Source organism: Staurois parvus, unplaced genomic scaffold, assembly GCF_062004578.1.
Source record: "Staurois parvus isolate SC_StPar_1 unplaced genomic scaffold, SC_StPar_1.0 ptg000981l, whole genome shotgun sequence".
NCBI lineage: Eukaryota > Metazoa > Chordata > Amphibia > Anura > Ranidae > Staurois > Staurois parvus.
This window is the reverse complement of record NW_028318777.1, coordinates 720729-737092: the sequence shown is the minus strand read 5'-3', so window position 1 is coordinate 737092 and position 16364 is coordinate 720729. Positions and strand designations below refer to the sequence as shown.

Genomic DNA, 16364 nt, shown 5'->3' with positions numbered 1-16364 from the left:
AAGTGCCTGTGTTGTAGTCAGATATGTAAGGAGTTGAGTGACAGCTCAGGTTGTTTTTCCTGACTCAGGCACAGATCTTCAATCTATGTGAAGCTGTGCATGCTGTGTAGCAGTGAAGGTGTTAAGAGTAGCGGGCCAGGTCTGGTGTGTGAAACTGTGCAGCAGTGAAGGGGTTAAGTGTATGGGTAGACCCCCGTGTGTGTGTGTGTATGTGTCTGTCTGTCTGTCTGCCTGCCTGCCTGCCTCTCCTGAGGGAATGGTCTCTTTGATCTCTGAAATTCCTTAAAGACTTATATTTGTCTTTCTCTAAATTTATTGTCACTTCTCATCTCCAGAGCATATAAAAATATTAACTATCTACTCAGATACACCACATTAACCTGTTGGAGGATGATTTGATTGTTTTCTGATTTCTTATCAGAAAAGCAACCAAGTTCAGAAGCTGTTCAGAGGAAGTGTGCTGAAGCATCAATCCTGGCACACTGATCAATAGAAGGAGGGGGGTGGGGAATGACAACAGGCAGCTCTTGGAGACTTTGCAAGTAGCAGACACAAACTCTCCGAAGCAGCCTGGCAGAGAGAACCAAGTAGTCACACTGACCATCACAAATACAGGGAAGGGGGAGGCAGAGGAGAGGAAGGGAAATGCAGCGATCATCATCACACTCAATTTCTTAAACACATCAGCTGCAAATGCTCATCCATGTCCAGTGCTGACAAGCCGGACTAAAGGTAGTAAGGTGCATGGCTCCCCGAGGCTAATCATCTCCTTGCCCGCAACAGGGCTAAATGTCAAAGAAAACCACCTGCCCGGCGCCCGGAACAGCATGTCCCGAGCGTCGGGCGATAGGAATTGCACATTCATGGACATGATTTCTTTTTGAGAGTATCTCACCAAAAATGTTGTTGGGGATGCCCAAAATATGGCTTGTATTTTAGTGCAGACTTCTGGGAAAATCAGTAAGCCAATCGCACAAGCAGGAAATAACATATCTGGGGGGCCATTGGCTCCTGCTGCTGTCAGTAAAAACTTGTGAGCAGAGAGTGGGGGACAGGGCCGAGCCGGGCTGTGTGTCTGAATTAACACAAACAGGCCAGCTTGGGAGCGAACATGAATGAGTGCTGACCATAGGAAGTGGCTTCCTATGATGAGCATTAGGGGGGCGCTGGCAGGGGACCCCAGAAGAGGAGGATCAGGGCTTGCACAGAGAAAGTAAGTATGACATGTTTTTTTGTTTTTTTTTTTTAATATTATTATTATTATTGGGAAAAAAATTGAAGTTTTACAATCACTTTAATTTAATACCAGCAGAATATGGCTGCTTATGCTCTTTTCAATATGTTTGTGTTTTCTTTCAGGTAGCCCTGTTACACATGAAATTGTGACAGTTGGGGACCCTTTGCTTTCTTCTGGTTTTCGTAGCATAGGCTCATGTAGGCATAGTGTCTCTAAAATACCACAGCTTCAGAAGCCACGCTTGATTTCCCCCTCTAACACTGACACTACAAAGGCTAAACTACCTATAGCAGATACTGTTACTGTGACAGATCACAAATCTAACAATATGGAGTCGGACGGAGCCTCTTCAGCTCCTCTTCAGAACAGTTACACTCCAAACGGCCATGGAATTTCAATGGAAAAGGGGGATAAACAGATAGAAACACGGCAACCTAGCTCCTCAGACCTAATTGTAAAGGTCACAACTCCCAAAGTCGAAAAGGCAAAGTCAGCTGCTCACAGAAATTATGAACCCCTTATTAACCAAAGTCCTAAAACACACCAACCACAAGATATATCTATCCCTGATTTTACCATGGGCAGATCCAGTACTGGTAAAGATGCAGCATCATTTGTGTTACCTTCCAAAGCTACTTCTGTTTCACTACAAAATAAGGCAATAAAAAGGGAAAAGGATCAGCATGTAATTTTTTCTCTCACAGAGAAACCGGTATTCCTTGAAGAAAGCAAAGAAACTCGTATGCCTGTTTCAGTGACCAAAGAAAGACTGCCAAAGTCAAGAAGTCTGGTAATGGAAAATTCTCAAGAAAAATTTCCTGGTAAATCTGTTATTGACTCTGAACATTCAACAGGGGAGAGCCAAATTCAAGCAGATACTAATGGGAAACATTCAGTGGTAGAGGCTGTTGGTTTTAAAGGGCGTTCACACAACAAAATAGAGACCACTGTGCACAGTACAGTAACTTCAGAGTTAGATTCATCAAGTGGTGACTACTCAAGTTCTAGAAATTTAAACCAACAAGCATTGTCTCCTGGCAGGATTACAGAGCTTCCAGATGCTGTCAAGTCCCAAAATAGCCCTGAAGGTACAGTAGAACTAGGTACAAACCATACTAACTCCAACATGGACTCTGAGAATCAGGATGGCACTGCTTACCCACAGGACTCAAACATACTTCTTCAAGATGGAACTAAAACCCAAGAAGGCAGCTCATATAAAAGGCGTTATCCAAGGAGGAGTGCAAGAGCCCGCTCTAACATGTTCTTTGGATTAACACCCTTGTATGGTGTACGTTCTTATGGTGAGGAAGACCTTCCATTTTGCAGCAGCACTCCAGGAAAGAAACGCGGAAAAAGATCAGCTGAAGGTCAAGTGGACGGTGCTGATGATTTAAGTTCATCTGAAGAAGATGATGCTTATTACTACAACTTTTCTAGGACTGTAGTTTCTGCATCTGGTGATGAAAGACGAAGTGTGCGTTCCCTATTCAGAGATGAAGGAGACCGTCATAGGATAGCTCAACTTGATGGTGTTGATGATGGGACAGAAAGTGATGCCAGCATCAGTACCACCACAGGAAAATCTAGCCACCCTGGGAAAAGGGGAAATAAACAAAATGGCGCAGAAAAGCTGGCTGCAACAGAGGAACAGTTGGGAAAGGTTCATGCTGGAAAAGGCAGCAAGGCTTCTGACGCCAAAATGGACAGTTGTCATGCTGTGAAGCAGGATACATTAGAGCCACAGTTGAGCTTGGAAGCTTCACGACGAAGTCATGGTGGAGCCGACAAAAATATCTTGGACACATTTAATTCAGAGCTGCTGAAATCTGATTCTGACAATAACAATAGTGATGACTGTGGAAATATTCTTCCTATTGACATTATGGATTTTGTTCTGAAGAATACTCCATCCATGCAAGCATTAGGAGAAAGCCCAGAGTCCTCTTCCTCTGAATTATTAACACTGGGAGATGGTTTAGGATTAGATAACAACCGTGGGAAAGATATGGGCTTGTTTGAGGTATTCACACAGCAACTTCCATCATCAGAGCCAGTGGATGGTGCTGTGACTGCAGAGGAGCAATTTGAATTACCACTGGAGCTGCCTTCTGACCTTTCTGTGCTCACTACTCGTAGCCCAGCTCTTCCTAGCCAGAACCATAACAGATTAGGTGTAATCCCAGAATCCCAGTTGTCCCCAAATGAACGTTCCTTACTGTCCATGCCAGCATCAGAAACGAGCAGGAAGAGGGTGACTGTTACAGAAAAACCTGTGGCACCTGGTGAACGAGATTCATCTTTATTATCGCAGAGTGTAGAGAGGACAGCAGAGGGTCACATAACTGCAGAAAGATATATGCCAGGTCGTTTGGAACCAGAACATATTTCCAGCCCACCATGTGCACAGGTAGATCATACAGGGAATCAGGAACTAAGACGAAATAGTGGTACCCCAAATTTGCAAGTTCCAGTGTCACCCACTGTGCCAGTTCAAAGCCAAAAATACATTGCAAACAAATCGGAAAGTCCAGGCACATCTCAGATGTCCACTAGTGCTGTACAGAGCACCTCAGCTCACCTTAAATCTACAGCAGAAAAGTTAGTTGTTGTTAATCAGAACATGCAACCTTTGTATGTCTTACAGCCTTTGACTGGTACTGTTACACAAAAAATTCAGCTCACATCATCTGTACCTTCTGGCTCAAGTCGTCTTGATGGAGATGTACCAGTGTTAGGTTCTGCAGGAGGGGGACTAACCTTAGCCACTAATTTGAGCCCTTCAATAACCTCAACTTTTCCACCTGTCAGCAAAGGTCTTCTCCCAGTGCCTCACCACCCACACTTGCAATCATTTCCTGCAGCTCCACAAACTACATTCTTGCCTAGTCTCACTAATCAGCCTCCAGGTCTTCTTATTGGAGTTCAGCCCTCACCTGACCCCCAACTTCTAGTTTCAGAATCCAGTCAGAGAGCAGAATTGAGCCGCTCTTCAAATTCTCCATCTACTGGCATGAATAAGAAAAGACAGATTTCTCGCTTACATTCTAAGAAAAACAAAAAGTTGGCACCTTCTGTTAGCCCAGGATTGAGGCATGGTCCTGAAGTGATTTCTAATATGACACTTATTAACTTCTCTGCTCCGCAACTTGCTAGTAGTTTACCCACGCACCCTAATTTGATTGACCTTGGCAGCCTCGGAAATACAGGACCTCATCGCAATATTCCGAATATTATTAAGCGATCCAAGTCTGGAGTTATGTACTTTGACCAGACTCCACTTCTTCCACAAAGTGGAGTACCATCAAATTCTGGTGAAACTGTGCCTGGTATTATTGGTTTGGATCCTGGGCAGCTTACCAGTAAAATGCCATCAATTGCTACTGGCTCACCAGTTCTAAATGTTGTCTCCATGCAGACTACTGCCACGGCTTCTCCAGTCACTGGTCATGTCACACTAACTAGTCCAGGAATTTTGGGTCCTTCAGAAATCGGATCAGTCAGTAACTTTTTAATAAAGACAAATCCACAGAGTTTGGGTATTCAGGACAATCATGTGACTCTCCCTCCAGGCTCTGGGATTTTTTCCCAGGGTCCTACTGCAGGGACTATGGCAACCACCTCTAGCATATGTGTGGTGCCCACATCCCATCCTGTGGGTATGACACTGGCCCAAACAGTGAATGATCCTGACTGCTTATTTCCAGTTGCTCATAACATGAACAGACTTATCAGGACTCCAATTCTTCCTGATCTCGCTGGCAATTCTGATCACAGGTCCTCTTCGGCGCAGCAACCACCTGACTCGGAGGGAAGGATAATCACAACAAACACCACTTCAACAGCTGCTGGCATGCTTAGAACAGCTGCAACAATCCAGAAGACAAAAAGCAAAGGAAAAAGGCAGACCACAGGTGTGGACAAGATAACTAAGAAAAAACTCAAGACTTCACACTCCAGGCAGAGCCCAGCTACAGTGCAGGATGAGAACCAAGGTAGCAAACAGTCTGGTTTGCTCTCCTCTGGGTATGTCATGTTTTTTGCTTTTCCTTTTTAAACATTTGTCCATTCTCAAATTTTGTTTGTAATACCAATAATATATGGTCACTGACCTGGAGTTAAGAGGAAGGTCAACTCTGCCGGTGCCTCAAAAATTACTGAAGCAAATGGATAAGCATGAGAGCCGGGCAACTAGTATTTTTAAGAGAAATCAGCAGAGTCAGCCTTTATATTCCCTTAGTATCGTGTAGCACAGTATATTTTCAGTGAGCACAATTATTTAATGCCGATGATTTAAAGAAACCTTGTTACAAGACAATTAAAAACACAATCGTTCCACACACACTCACAAACACATCCATCACCTCACCTCAGACAACTTTGTCTGTCTTCATTAAAAATGACATCATGGAATGGTCACTACACTGGGAGTAATGGTCGAACTGAGAATTGTACAGTCACATGGGACATTATAACAGACGCAACCGAGGGGGATGCAGTTTCATAGAAGAGTTGGTGAGTGTATTCACTATGTTCAACGCACGGTCATGCTGGGGGAGTCACTTCCACGAGGTGTGTGTGTACCATCTTTCAGCTCACCATACATCCACAATCTTACCACAAAACATGCTGAACTTGCCTTGCACTATTGCCTATTGCTTACCCCCTTGCTTATAGCCTCTTTGCGCAATATGATCTCCCAGTCCGATATATTATATATGCACTGCTGACTGCTCAACAGGACTGCTCACAACCATAGTTTACATGGACTGCAAGATGAGAAACTATTGACATGTGTGGAAGTACCTACATGCAGCTGTAGACCATTATTATTGATGACAAGCTGTCAGCTTGGACTTTAGAAGAGGGATCCTTCTAACTATGGAGTCATTGCTGCAATAAATATGAATCCATAGTGAATACAGTACCTTATGGCCACGTGCTAGACAGCTTGATAAGTGCACTCAGTTTATATAGTATATAATATCTCTGTTCCACAATGTGTTAGCCCAAGGGCATCCGTGGAAGATGGGTGAATTAGTAAACAATTCACAGTTCAGCCACGAGGAAGGCCGGCAGCCATTTTTTTTACCTCTGTTCTACATGTGAGTTCTTCTTACATTTCTTTTGCTGCAGAAATTGATTAATATAAATTCTACACTATTAGCACCCATTTGTCTCTGGCTTGTGACATGCGAGCCCCTAAGGTGGTCATTCAACTGCTGATGCCTTTGATCCGTTAATGCCTGGAGCTGTCCCCTGGAGCAGAGTGAGTCCTGTAAGAGAGTGGTGTTACCCTGTGTACCTATGGTGTGCTGGATGACCCCGCAGCCCCTGCCCAGACCCAGATGATCATTGGTGGAGAGATTTATATATACACATGCGCATTCCTTTTGCTCTTCTGGTGAGTGCATTCATTTACTGGCGCTTGTCACAGAGATCACCGACACGGAGCACGGATCACTAATTTATCTGGACTTGAATTGTATTCTCTGTGTATGATGCACTACAGTCACTTTATATATTGACTTTACATAACCCCCCCATTTTTTGGATACGTCATCCAGAGATGATATATCACTATATCACTTCTTATGCGCTGCAATAGTGCTCACTTCCTAATACCTATATATTTATTATATTTATATTTATTATTTTATATCATACCTTAGCGTTGCATTTTTACCATATTGTATTACTCCCAGTGTAATGACCATTCCCTGACGTCTTTCTAATGGGGACAGACAACGTTGTCTGAGTTGAGGTGATGGATGTGGTTTTTTTGTACATTGATTTGTTTGCATTTTGTAATTGGTACATTCATTTGTGATGTTTTGCAATAAATGGAATGTTGATATACTGCACTGGTTCTTTTGAGGTAATTGTTTGGTGGACTTCTTGTTCACATATATGTTTTGATTAGTGTGTTTGGTTATATAGAAGCTCACTTATGTAGAACAACCGGACCTCACCATGACCATTGCTCCTATTTTGAAAGTACAGATAGTGTACTATGCAATTTGTCGCCTTAATTCTGGGGAGAGGGCCCCTCTCCTTCTCCCGCTTGATGTACCGGGGGCGTAAGGGAAGAGAAAAATCTTCTGTTTTTGTTTTTTTTTTTTTTGTGGGAGGAGGAGGTCAGGCGCAACTGGCCCACGCCTAGATGGGTACCGTGTGGGGTGGTTCCCTGGGGTGCTCAATCTCCCCTATGAGGGAAGGAGGGTTATTTGGGTGATACAGCTCCACAAATAGACATTTTTGAGGACTTTGGAGCTGGTGCGGAAAACATAGGATTGCACCTTTGTCCGCGCCTCCTATGGAATCATGGAGTGAAATCCTCCACTCTTGGAGGGCCTCAGGTAGGATGTACCCTTGGATAGGGGTCATCTAATTTATTTTAAAGGGGAGTGTGCTGCAGGTGCCTCCTGGAGTTGAGGAAGCAGACACAGAGACCCTGGATTATGACTGCCACTTAGATGAGTAGTTATGGAATGGGGAAGTGATATTTCTTTAGGCATTTCATCAGTGCATACAAGTGTCGTAATGGACAGTACATGTTGAGGTTTGTCCTATTGTGGGATGATGGGTGTCTCCTTCGCCCCCCTTCCCTCTTTTATCTTCCTTTCACTTGACCCTCCATTGCTATTCTTAAAGGTTTATAACTTCGTTTTTTGTTTTTAATAAATTGCAAAGATTTCAAAACTAACTTCTTTCACGTTGACATTATAGGGTATTGTTTGTAGAATGTTGAGGAAAAAAAATGAATTTAATCCATTTAGGATTAAGGCTGTAACATAACAAAATGTGGCAAAAGTTAAGCTCTGTGAATACTTTCTGGATGCACTGTATAACCCAGCATAGGGAGGACACTCTTATTATTGGAGGTGACATATTCTCAGATTGTATTTTGATAGACCAATAGGCTCCCCCCCGACCCACTAGAATCTTCTGCTATTGGCTCTTTCTCCATCGCAGATCATGCTCCTATATACTGTATATTGAGTATTGGCCCACAGATACCGAAACACAAATTAGAAGTGAGAATGGTACTGTGGTTAAGAACTCTCTTTCCATGGCTGGTTTTTTTCAGTCTTATATGTATAATCTTCACTCTGATATTGTGAAGCCTCTCACTCAAAATCAAACCGCAATTCGCTGCTATTTACAGGACTCAGGCATGCCTCATCTACATTAGAAAATGACCCAAGACCTAGATTGCCGACTTTCCACAGATGAATTTGGTTTAGCTGTTAAGGCTATGTGTGCTGGGAAGGCACCTGGCCCTGAAGGCACCTTCATATTATACATCTTTTCAGACTATTTTAGGCCCGAAATTCGTAGCGGCTTTTAACTCTATTGTAAGGGGAGATACCATACCACGAGATACCCTCCATGCTATGATTACTGTTATATGCAAAGACCCTCAGCAGTGCCACAGTTATAGGCCCATATCCCTTCGAAACGTAGATTTAAAAATGTTTACAAGAATTTTGGCCAGTTGACTTTTGCCCTATATTCTCTCCCTTATATATCCCTATCAGTCTGGATTTATACCCGAATGTGAGGCAAGAGACAACACTCTGGCCCAAGAGAAGAACATTTCCTTTATTCTCTTATGTTCTGATGCACAAAAAAGCCTTTGATAGAGTGAGCTGGGAGTTCATTTTGGCCTCCTTGGCTCATATTGGCTTAGGGATGAATATATTGGCATGGGTCAGGGCCTTTTACTCACATCCAACCACCTCTGTGAGAACCAACAAATCTGTTTCAGCTCCTTTTTTGATAAGTAACGGAACCCGACAAGGCTGTCTTTTGTCCCCCCTTATATTTATACTCTCTCTTGAATCGTGTCTACGGACTATTCAGTCGCATCCGGTAATTAGAATGTTACTAAACCCATGACCCTGCATTCACTATATCTGGTCTCCCACAGTACACAGAACATGGAAGTGCAAATATTTTAGTAAATATAAATGGCTAAATATCTTTTCGTTCTGCTTTAGGAGGATGCAAAACCCCTGACCTCTGTCTGGACAGTGCTGATTGGCCCTGTGCTGCGTGCACTCTCCCAAAAAAAAAAAAACTCTAGCAATACATATTAAACTGAGCATGTGCAGAAGGGCTACAGGTTCAGTCTGTCTTATCAGGAGATAAGACATGGCCATTTGAACAAGAGGAGGGGCAGTGAGTTTAACAAGCATGCTTTACTGCATATACAGACTAATTTTACTGTTGTGGGTTTAGTAACACTTTAATATTTCTAAGTATGCTTAAAAGGTCGCAGCATATGCAGATGATCTGATTTTTTTTTTTCTTTCATCCTCTCAAACTTCCTTTCCGGTCTTGTCACACAAACTGGAGATATGCGGGCACTTTCTAATTACAAAATCAACGTTTCAAAATCAGAAGCTCTAATAATACGTTATCCCCTCAACAATTACAGAGACTACAACGGCAATTTACTTTTAAGTGGTCATCTTAACATATTAAATATTTGGACACACTGATTCCTTCAAACTGAAAACAGATTTTTAAATGGATTTTTCACCTGTTGGCTATAAAGATTAAAGCAGATCTACGAAACTACTAAAGTAGCCCTTACATGGTTAGTGCAAAATAGTGTCCTGAAAATGAATATTCTACCATGGCTCCTTTTCCTTTTTACAAACTCTTAACAGTGTCTTTACAACAGGATTTTCTCAAAGACCTAAGGGACCAATTTTTGATCTACCTTTAGGGAGGAAAGAGGGCCAGAATCCGTAGATCAATTTTAACTATTCCCAAAAAAAACCATGGTGACACTGTACTGCTAGGGTGACAGTATGTAAAAAAATATATATATAAATAATAATATAAAAAAATTAAATAAAAATGTAAAAAAAATGTTTAAAAATTATAATTTGTGGTTATAAACTAATTTGGCTTTTTTTTTTACTGAAAAGATAGCGGAATACATTTCGGCCAAAATTTATGATGAAAGATTATTTATTTGTAAAATTTTATAAGAAAAACACTTTTTTTCAAAATTTTTGGAGTTTTTCATTTACATTAAAAATAAAAATCCCAGCGGTGAATAAATACCACCAAATTAAAGCTTTATCTGTCTCAAAAAAATGGTAAAAAATTCATGTTGGTACAGTTTTGCATGACTGCGCAATTGTAATTCAAACTGTGATAGCGCTCAAAATTGCCCTGGACAGGAAGGGGGCAAAAGTGTCTGGACTGGAAGTGGTTAAGAAGTAATTTTATTTATTTTTGATGTCTTACATGTTACATGTCTTACATGATGTTGTTACTCCACTCATTTGACCTTCTCCTTAAGACCCCACATGCTTGGCTTCCAGTTCATTCACATGGACTCACACTCAGCCTTTCACATCATCAGATAATTCTTCCTCAGCATGAGCAGCATGAACCACTTTCCAGACCGGGGTGATGTTAACATTTGTAGATACATGGACAGCTTACATCTCAAATGCTTGGGTACAGGAAGTGATGTCTCAGAGCTACAAATTTAAGTTTAATTTCCTGGCCCCTCCTCAGCTCCTCGCCTTCATTCTTTCTCTGTCACCACACAGGTTAACAGATGTCCAGGTAAACCTCAATGTTTTTCTGAATCTGGGTGTCATTTTGCCAGCTCTTGTGGCAAAATAGTTTCAGGGGTTTAATTTCAATTGTTTAGACTCCAAATCCAAAGGAGGCTCAGCACCCCCCCCCCTTTCTTGTAGGGATTCACCTATTTCTGTTTTTTATCAATGAATACCAATTGTACTCAAGTACTCACCGATACCAATTACTAATACTTTTGTGGTGCAATTTGAGCCCATACAAAATTAATGAACTCAGATCACATTGCAAAGAATAGTATGCAATTTGAAATAGATTGCGGTGCAATTCTTGTCCAAAACGCATACCATTTCCCTCATCACTCCTGTGTGAACCCAGGCTAAGGCCACTAGGACAGGCCTGGGTTCACACAGGAGTAGTGCAGGAAACAACTTGCAATTCAGACAGGAATCACACCTCACTCCTGTTCAAATCACATTATACTCTTTGTAGTGCAGTTTGAGACCATTCATTCGCACTGCAAAGGTATTGGTTTTAGGTTTTCGTTTTTGGAGCATCTGCACAAGTACAAGTACTTGTTCAAATGCTTGGTATCGGTATTGGTGCAACCTTACTTTCTTGGATCTTATAGCACTGAATGTCTTATCATTCAAGTTCAGAAATGTGTGTATTCCTTTCTTCATTAGGGATATTTCCTTGCGCCTATGGACATCAAGTGTCTGCCTCTGTCCCATATATCCAGCACACCTGCATTTCTTATGCTTAGCTGTAGATGCCCTGCCATTTAAACTCTCTCCTGCTCCATGGGTGTACACTAAGCTGCTAGCTCTGCTGTGCTCTTGTGACATCTCACTATTGTGGGATACGTAGACGACCTTCTGTTGTAGGGAACAGTTGGCACAGATTCTATCAGATAATGTGTCCTTGACTTTCTTGACATTGCTATGGTTCTGATGGCTCTTGAAAGTCCAAAAATCAGTGCTGAAACTAACGTAGTTCTTGCGCTTTCTAAGTCTAATCCTAAACACAGCTGAGGCGTGAGTTTTTCACTTCCAGGAGAAATGTCAAACTCTGCTCACAGACTCATGATCTTAAGTCTAGGAGTCATCTGACTCTACGTTTTGTATGGCAGTCCTGGCTCTGATGGTAGCCTCCTTCGAGGCAGTCCAGTTTGCCCAGTTTCACTCCAGACCTATAAATGCAATATTTTGTTGTTGTGGAACAAATCGTCCAGTCCCTGGAAAGACCCATTTGTTCAGGACCATTTTGTTGTTGGCTCCAGAATCTGGCTCTGAAATTAGGAAAGTTCTTCATGTTCCTCTATTTGAATATCCTCACAGTGGATGTCAGCTTTCCTGGGTACCCTGTTAGTGTGGTACTAGGCTGCCCTGCTGGAGGACCATCCAATCCACATTTAGCTGGACATTGCTACGAGACATCACATCAGTGAAGTACCAGAAGTCTTGCTTTTTCAAGAGAGGTAGAGTGGATACTGTCCTGGGCACAACTTCATGTTCCAGGTATGTTTGCCAGTTGCACACCAGGCACAGGTACAGACTTCCTCATCTGGTAATGTCTGGACCTAAGGGAGTGGTTCCTAAAGTTGGATTTCAGCTGTGGACATCCTGGCCTCCAGGTTCAAAAACAAACTGGACTGTTTTTTTCTCTAGGTACAGGGATCCTCCAGCAGTGCAGTGGATGCTCTGGTGGCTCCAGGATCAGCACACCCTGATCTATACCTTTCCTTTCCTGAAAACTCTTTCTTGTCTGCTTCGCAGGATCAAGATGGAGGGCATTCTTGTGATCCTCATTGATTTAGACCAGGTAAGACTCCTGGCAGACAGTTGGTCCTGTCAGATCATCTGGATCTTCTGTTTCAAGGGCCGATTCAAGGACTGTTTTACAATATTTCTTCACAATTGCTGGCTTTTACGTCAAGGCTGTTAAAGTATAGGTTCTGAAATAGAGGCATGTTGATTCCCACAATGTTTAAAGTGAGGAATTTTGCTCCTTGCAAGGCTTATCATCTCACATGAAATTACTTCACCTAGTATAACTTTCAGTGGTCAGAAATTTTAGTGGGATGAATCCTCTCCTTTCAACGACCTGGTCTAGGACAGTGTTTGGTTCTCAACACCATTAGGGGTCCGGTTTCTGCTCCTTCTATCGGCTACAGTTGCAAGAAAAAGTATGTGAACCCCTTGGGATTACGTGGAGTTTTGCATGAATTGGGCATAAAATGTGCTCTGAACGTCATCTAAGTCACAATAATAGAAGAACACAGTCTGCTGAACATAATACTACACAAACATTAGATGTTGCCATGGTTTAATTGCACATAACATGTAAACATTCACAGTGCAGGGAGGAAAAAGTATGTGAACCTTTGGACTTAATAACTGGTTGACCCTCCTTTGCCAGCAATAACCTCAACCAAACGTTTCCTGTAGTTGCAGATCAGACCTGCACAACGATCTGGAGTAATTTTGGACCACTCCTCTTCACAAAACTGTTTCAGTGTAGCAATATTCTTGGGATGTCTGGTGTGAATCGCTCTCTTAAGGTCATGCCACAACATTTCAATCGGGTTGAGGTCAGGACTCTGACTGGGCCACTCCAGAAGGCGTATTCTGTGCTGTTGCAGCCATTGTTTTGTTGAATTACTTGTATGCTTTGGGTCATTGTCCTGTTGCATCACCCATCCTCTGTGGATCTTCAGTTGGCGGACAGATGGTCGTACGTTTTCCTGCAAAATGTCTTGATAAACTCTGGAATTCATTTTCCCATCAATAACAACAATCCGTCCAGGCCCTGAGGCAGCAAAGCAGCCCCAAACCATGATGCTCCCTCCGCCATGTTTTACAGTGGGGATGAGGTTTTGATGTTGGTGTGCTGTGCCTTTTTTTCTCCACACATAGTGTTGTGTGTTCTTCCCAAACAACTCAATCTTGGTTTCATCTGTCCACAGTATATTTTGCCAGTAGTGCTGTGGAACATCCAGGTGCTCTTTTGCAAACTTCAAACGTGCTGCAATATTCTTTTTGGACAGCAATGGCTTCCTCCGTGGTGTCCTCCCATGTACTCCATTCTTGTTTAATGTTTTCCTTATTGTAGATATGTCAACAAAAATGTTAGCATGTGCCAGAGATTTCTGTAGGTCTTTAGCTGACACTCTGGGATTCTTCTTTACCTCATGCAGCATTCTGTGCCTAGGGAGAGTAGCAACAGTGCTAAACTTTCTCCATTTGTAGACAGTCTGTCTTACCGTGGACACGTGAACATCAAGGCTTTTGGAGATACTTTTGTAACCCTTTCCAGGTTCATGCAAGTCAACAATTCTTGATCGTAGGTCTTCTGAGAGCTCTTTTCTGCGAGGCATGGTTCACATCAGACAGTGCTTCTTGAAACCAGTCAACCCAAAACAGGTGTGTGTTTTTTAAGGGCAGGACAGCTGTCAGCAACACATCCAATATCATCACACTGATTGGAGTCAAGGTTGGCTCACCCCTGGCTCCAATTAGCTCTGGGAGAAGTCATTAAGCTAGGGCCTCACATACTTTTTCCTCCCTGCACTGTGAATGTTTACATGTTATGTGCAATTAAACCATGGCAACATCTAATGTTTGTGTAGTATTATGTTCAGCAGACTGTGTTCTTCTATTGTTGTGACTTAGATGACGTTCAGAGCACATTTTATGCCCAATTCATGCAAAACTCCACGTAATCCCAAGGGGTTCACATACTTTTCTTGCAACTGTATCTTGCTGTTCATAGGCCATTAATCCCTTGATTAAGACCTTTGTACAGGAACATCCTCATGTGTAGCTCCTACTGTTTGTACTCATACGATTTTGCGATCTGAACCTGGTTATCTTGGCACTTCAAAACTGCTGTTTGAATTCATTAGACATTTGTTACGTTACTCTCACTGACAAGGTGGTGATGTTTTCTATAGCCATCACCTTTGCGAGGATTCTTCACAGAATGAACAGAATGAAGTGGATATTAACATTTATAGACAATAACAACAGATGGAGTGAGTGTGTAGGTCCAGGAAATAACCAGTTGCCTTGGGGGATTAGGAAGGCATTTCTTCCGCCACTAGAACAAATTTGACCATGCGTTTTTAGCGTTTTTTTGCCTCCCTCTGGTTCTACTACAGGTATAGGGTTCTGTATATGGAAGTTTTCTGTTGCGTCAATTATTTTCTCTTCATTGAACTAAAAGGGCTTGTGTATTTTTTTTCCTCAACCTAACAACCTAACAATGTCTGTTCCTCTGTTGTGAACTTTGATGAATCATTTCTGATTGATGCTATAGCTACAGAGGTGAGGGCTTGTTTTATTATGTTTTTACTGCTTGTTTGTTATATTTTACTGTGTAAATACTTTAGTGTGCATAATCTGGTTTCAGGTTCACTTTAAAAGCTTCCTGCTTCAAATAGGAGAAAGTAAAACTGGTGTTTTGAGAAGGTTTGGGTATCCTTATAGGGTAGATAGAAGATCTTCCTTAAATTTTAACCTATGATTTTTTATTTTAAAACCTTGATAAGCATAATATGTTATTTGTAAATGCTACATCCTTCTTCACTAATAAAGGAACATTTTTGTCATTTTAGAAATATATCTAAAACTGATGGCTGTAATGTAAAGACAGGATCTTCACAATTGACTGAGTCTGAGAAGACAGTAGGGTGAGAACTGAAACTAATTGAGCCGTACAACCATGCACTAGTGTTTCTTTTTCTAGTTTTAATTTTCCTGTTTTGTGTGTTTTTTAATTAAATTTCCTTGAACAGATATAAGAAAGGAACTGTACATGCATGGTTAAAGAAAATATAGTGCATAGGATTGTATGTTGCATTGGGTCTATGTGGCACTGTTATATAAATAGTAGCTCTTCAAAGTTTAAAACACTTTGAAAGCTTGCAGGGGAAACAGAGGAGAAGGGGTGGATGGAACAAGGATTATGGTTTGAGATTGACAGTCAAGCTCCTTTTGGCAATAACTTTTTAACTTATCACAAATCCATGCAACTTTTGTTATATGGCACAGACTTCAAGGTGAAAGCATAGCCAGCACATTTGGTGAGCAGTTCAGAGCAGCAAACTCTGGCTAAGAACACTGTCACCGTCACAATTTTTGAACCCCTAAAGTTGCTGTCCAAACAACGACACCACTTGAGTAGATCTGTGTCACCTGTCAACGTATTGTGTTGATATACCAGTTTTCTCAGAGCTAGTAAAGAAAACTGTAGTAAAGACAGCATGGAGTCATGAAAGACAGAAGTTGTCAAACAAATCTTTTTTCTTTTTATGAGGGGGTGAGCAAAACCTTGGACAGAGGGGTGGCGGTGGACGTGGTATACTTGGATTTTGCAAAAGCGTTTGACACAGTTCCCCACACATGGTTAATGTGTAAGGTAAAGTCTACGGGCTTGGAAAAATCCGTATGTAGAAAACTGGCCAAAAGATCGTATTCAAAGAGTAATGGTTAATGATTCATACTCTGAATGGTCTAGGGTCGTCAGTGGTGTACCCCAAGGTTCAGTGTTGGGATCC

At 41.9% G+C, this 16364-nt stretch overlaps 1 protein-coding gene across 1 annotated transcript in view; it reads left to right on the top strand.

The window, feature by feature from the left end:
- KMT2A (lysine methyltransferase 2A) overlaps positions 1–16364 on the top strand; it is a 409829-nt gene that overhangs the window by 347244 nt on the left and 46221 nt on the right. The window contains exons 27-28 of the mRNA XM_089657321.1: positions 1360–5263; positions 15423–15497. Of these exons, the coding sequence (XP_089513447.1) occupies positions 1360–5263; positions 15423–15497 (3979 nt within the window). The remainder of the gene's footprint in view (positions 1–1359; positions 5264–15422; positions 15498–16364) is intronic.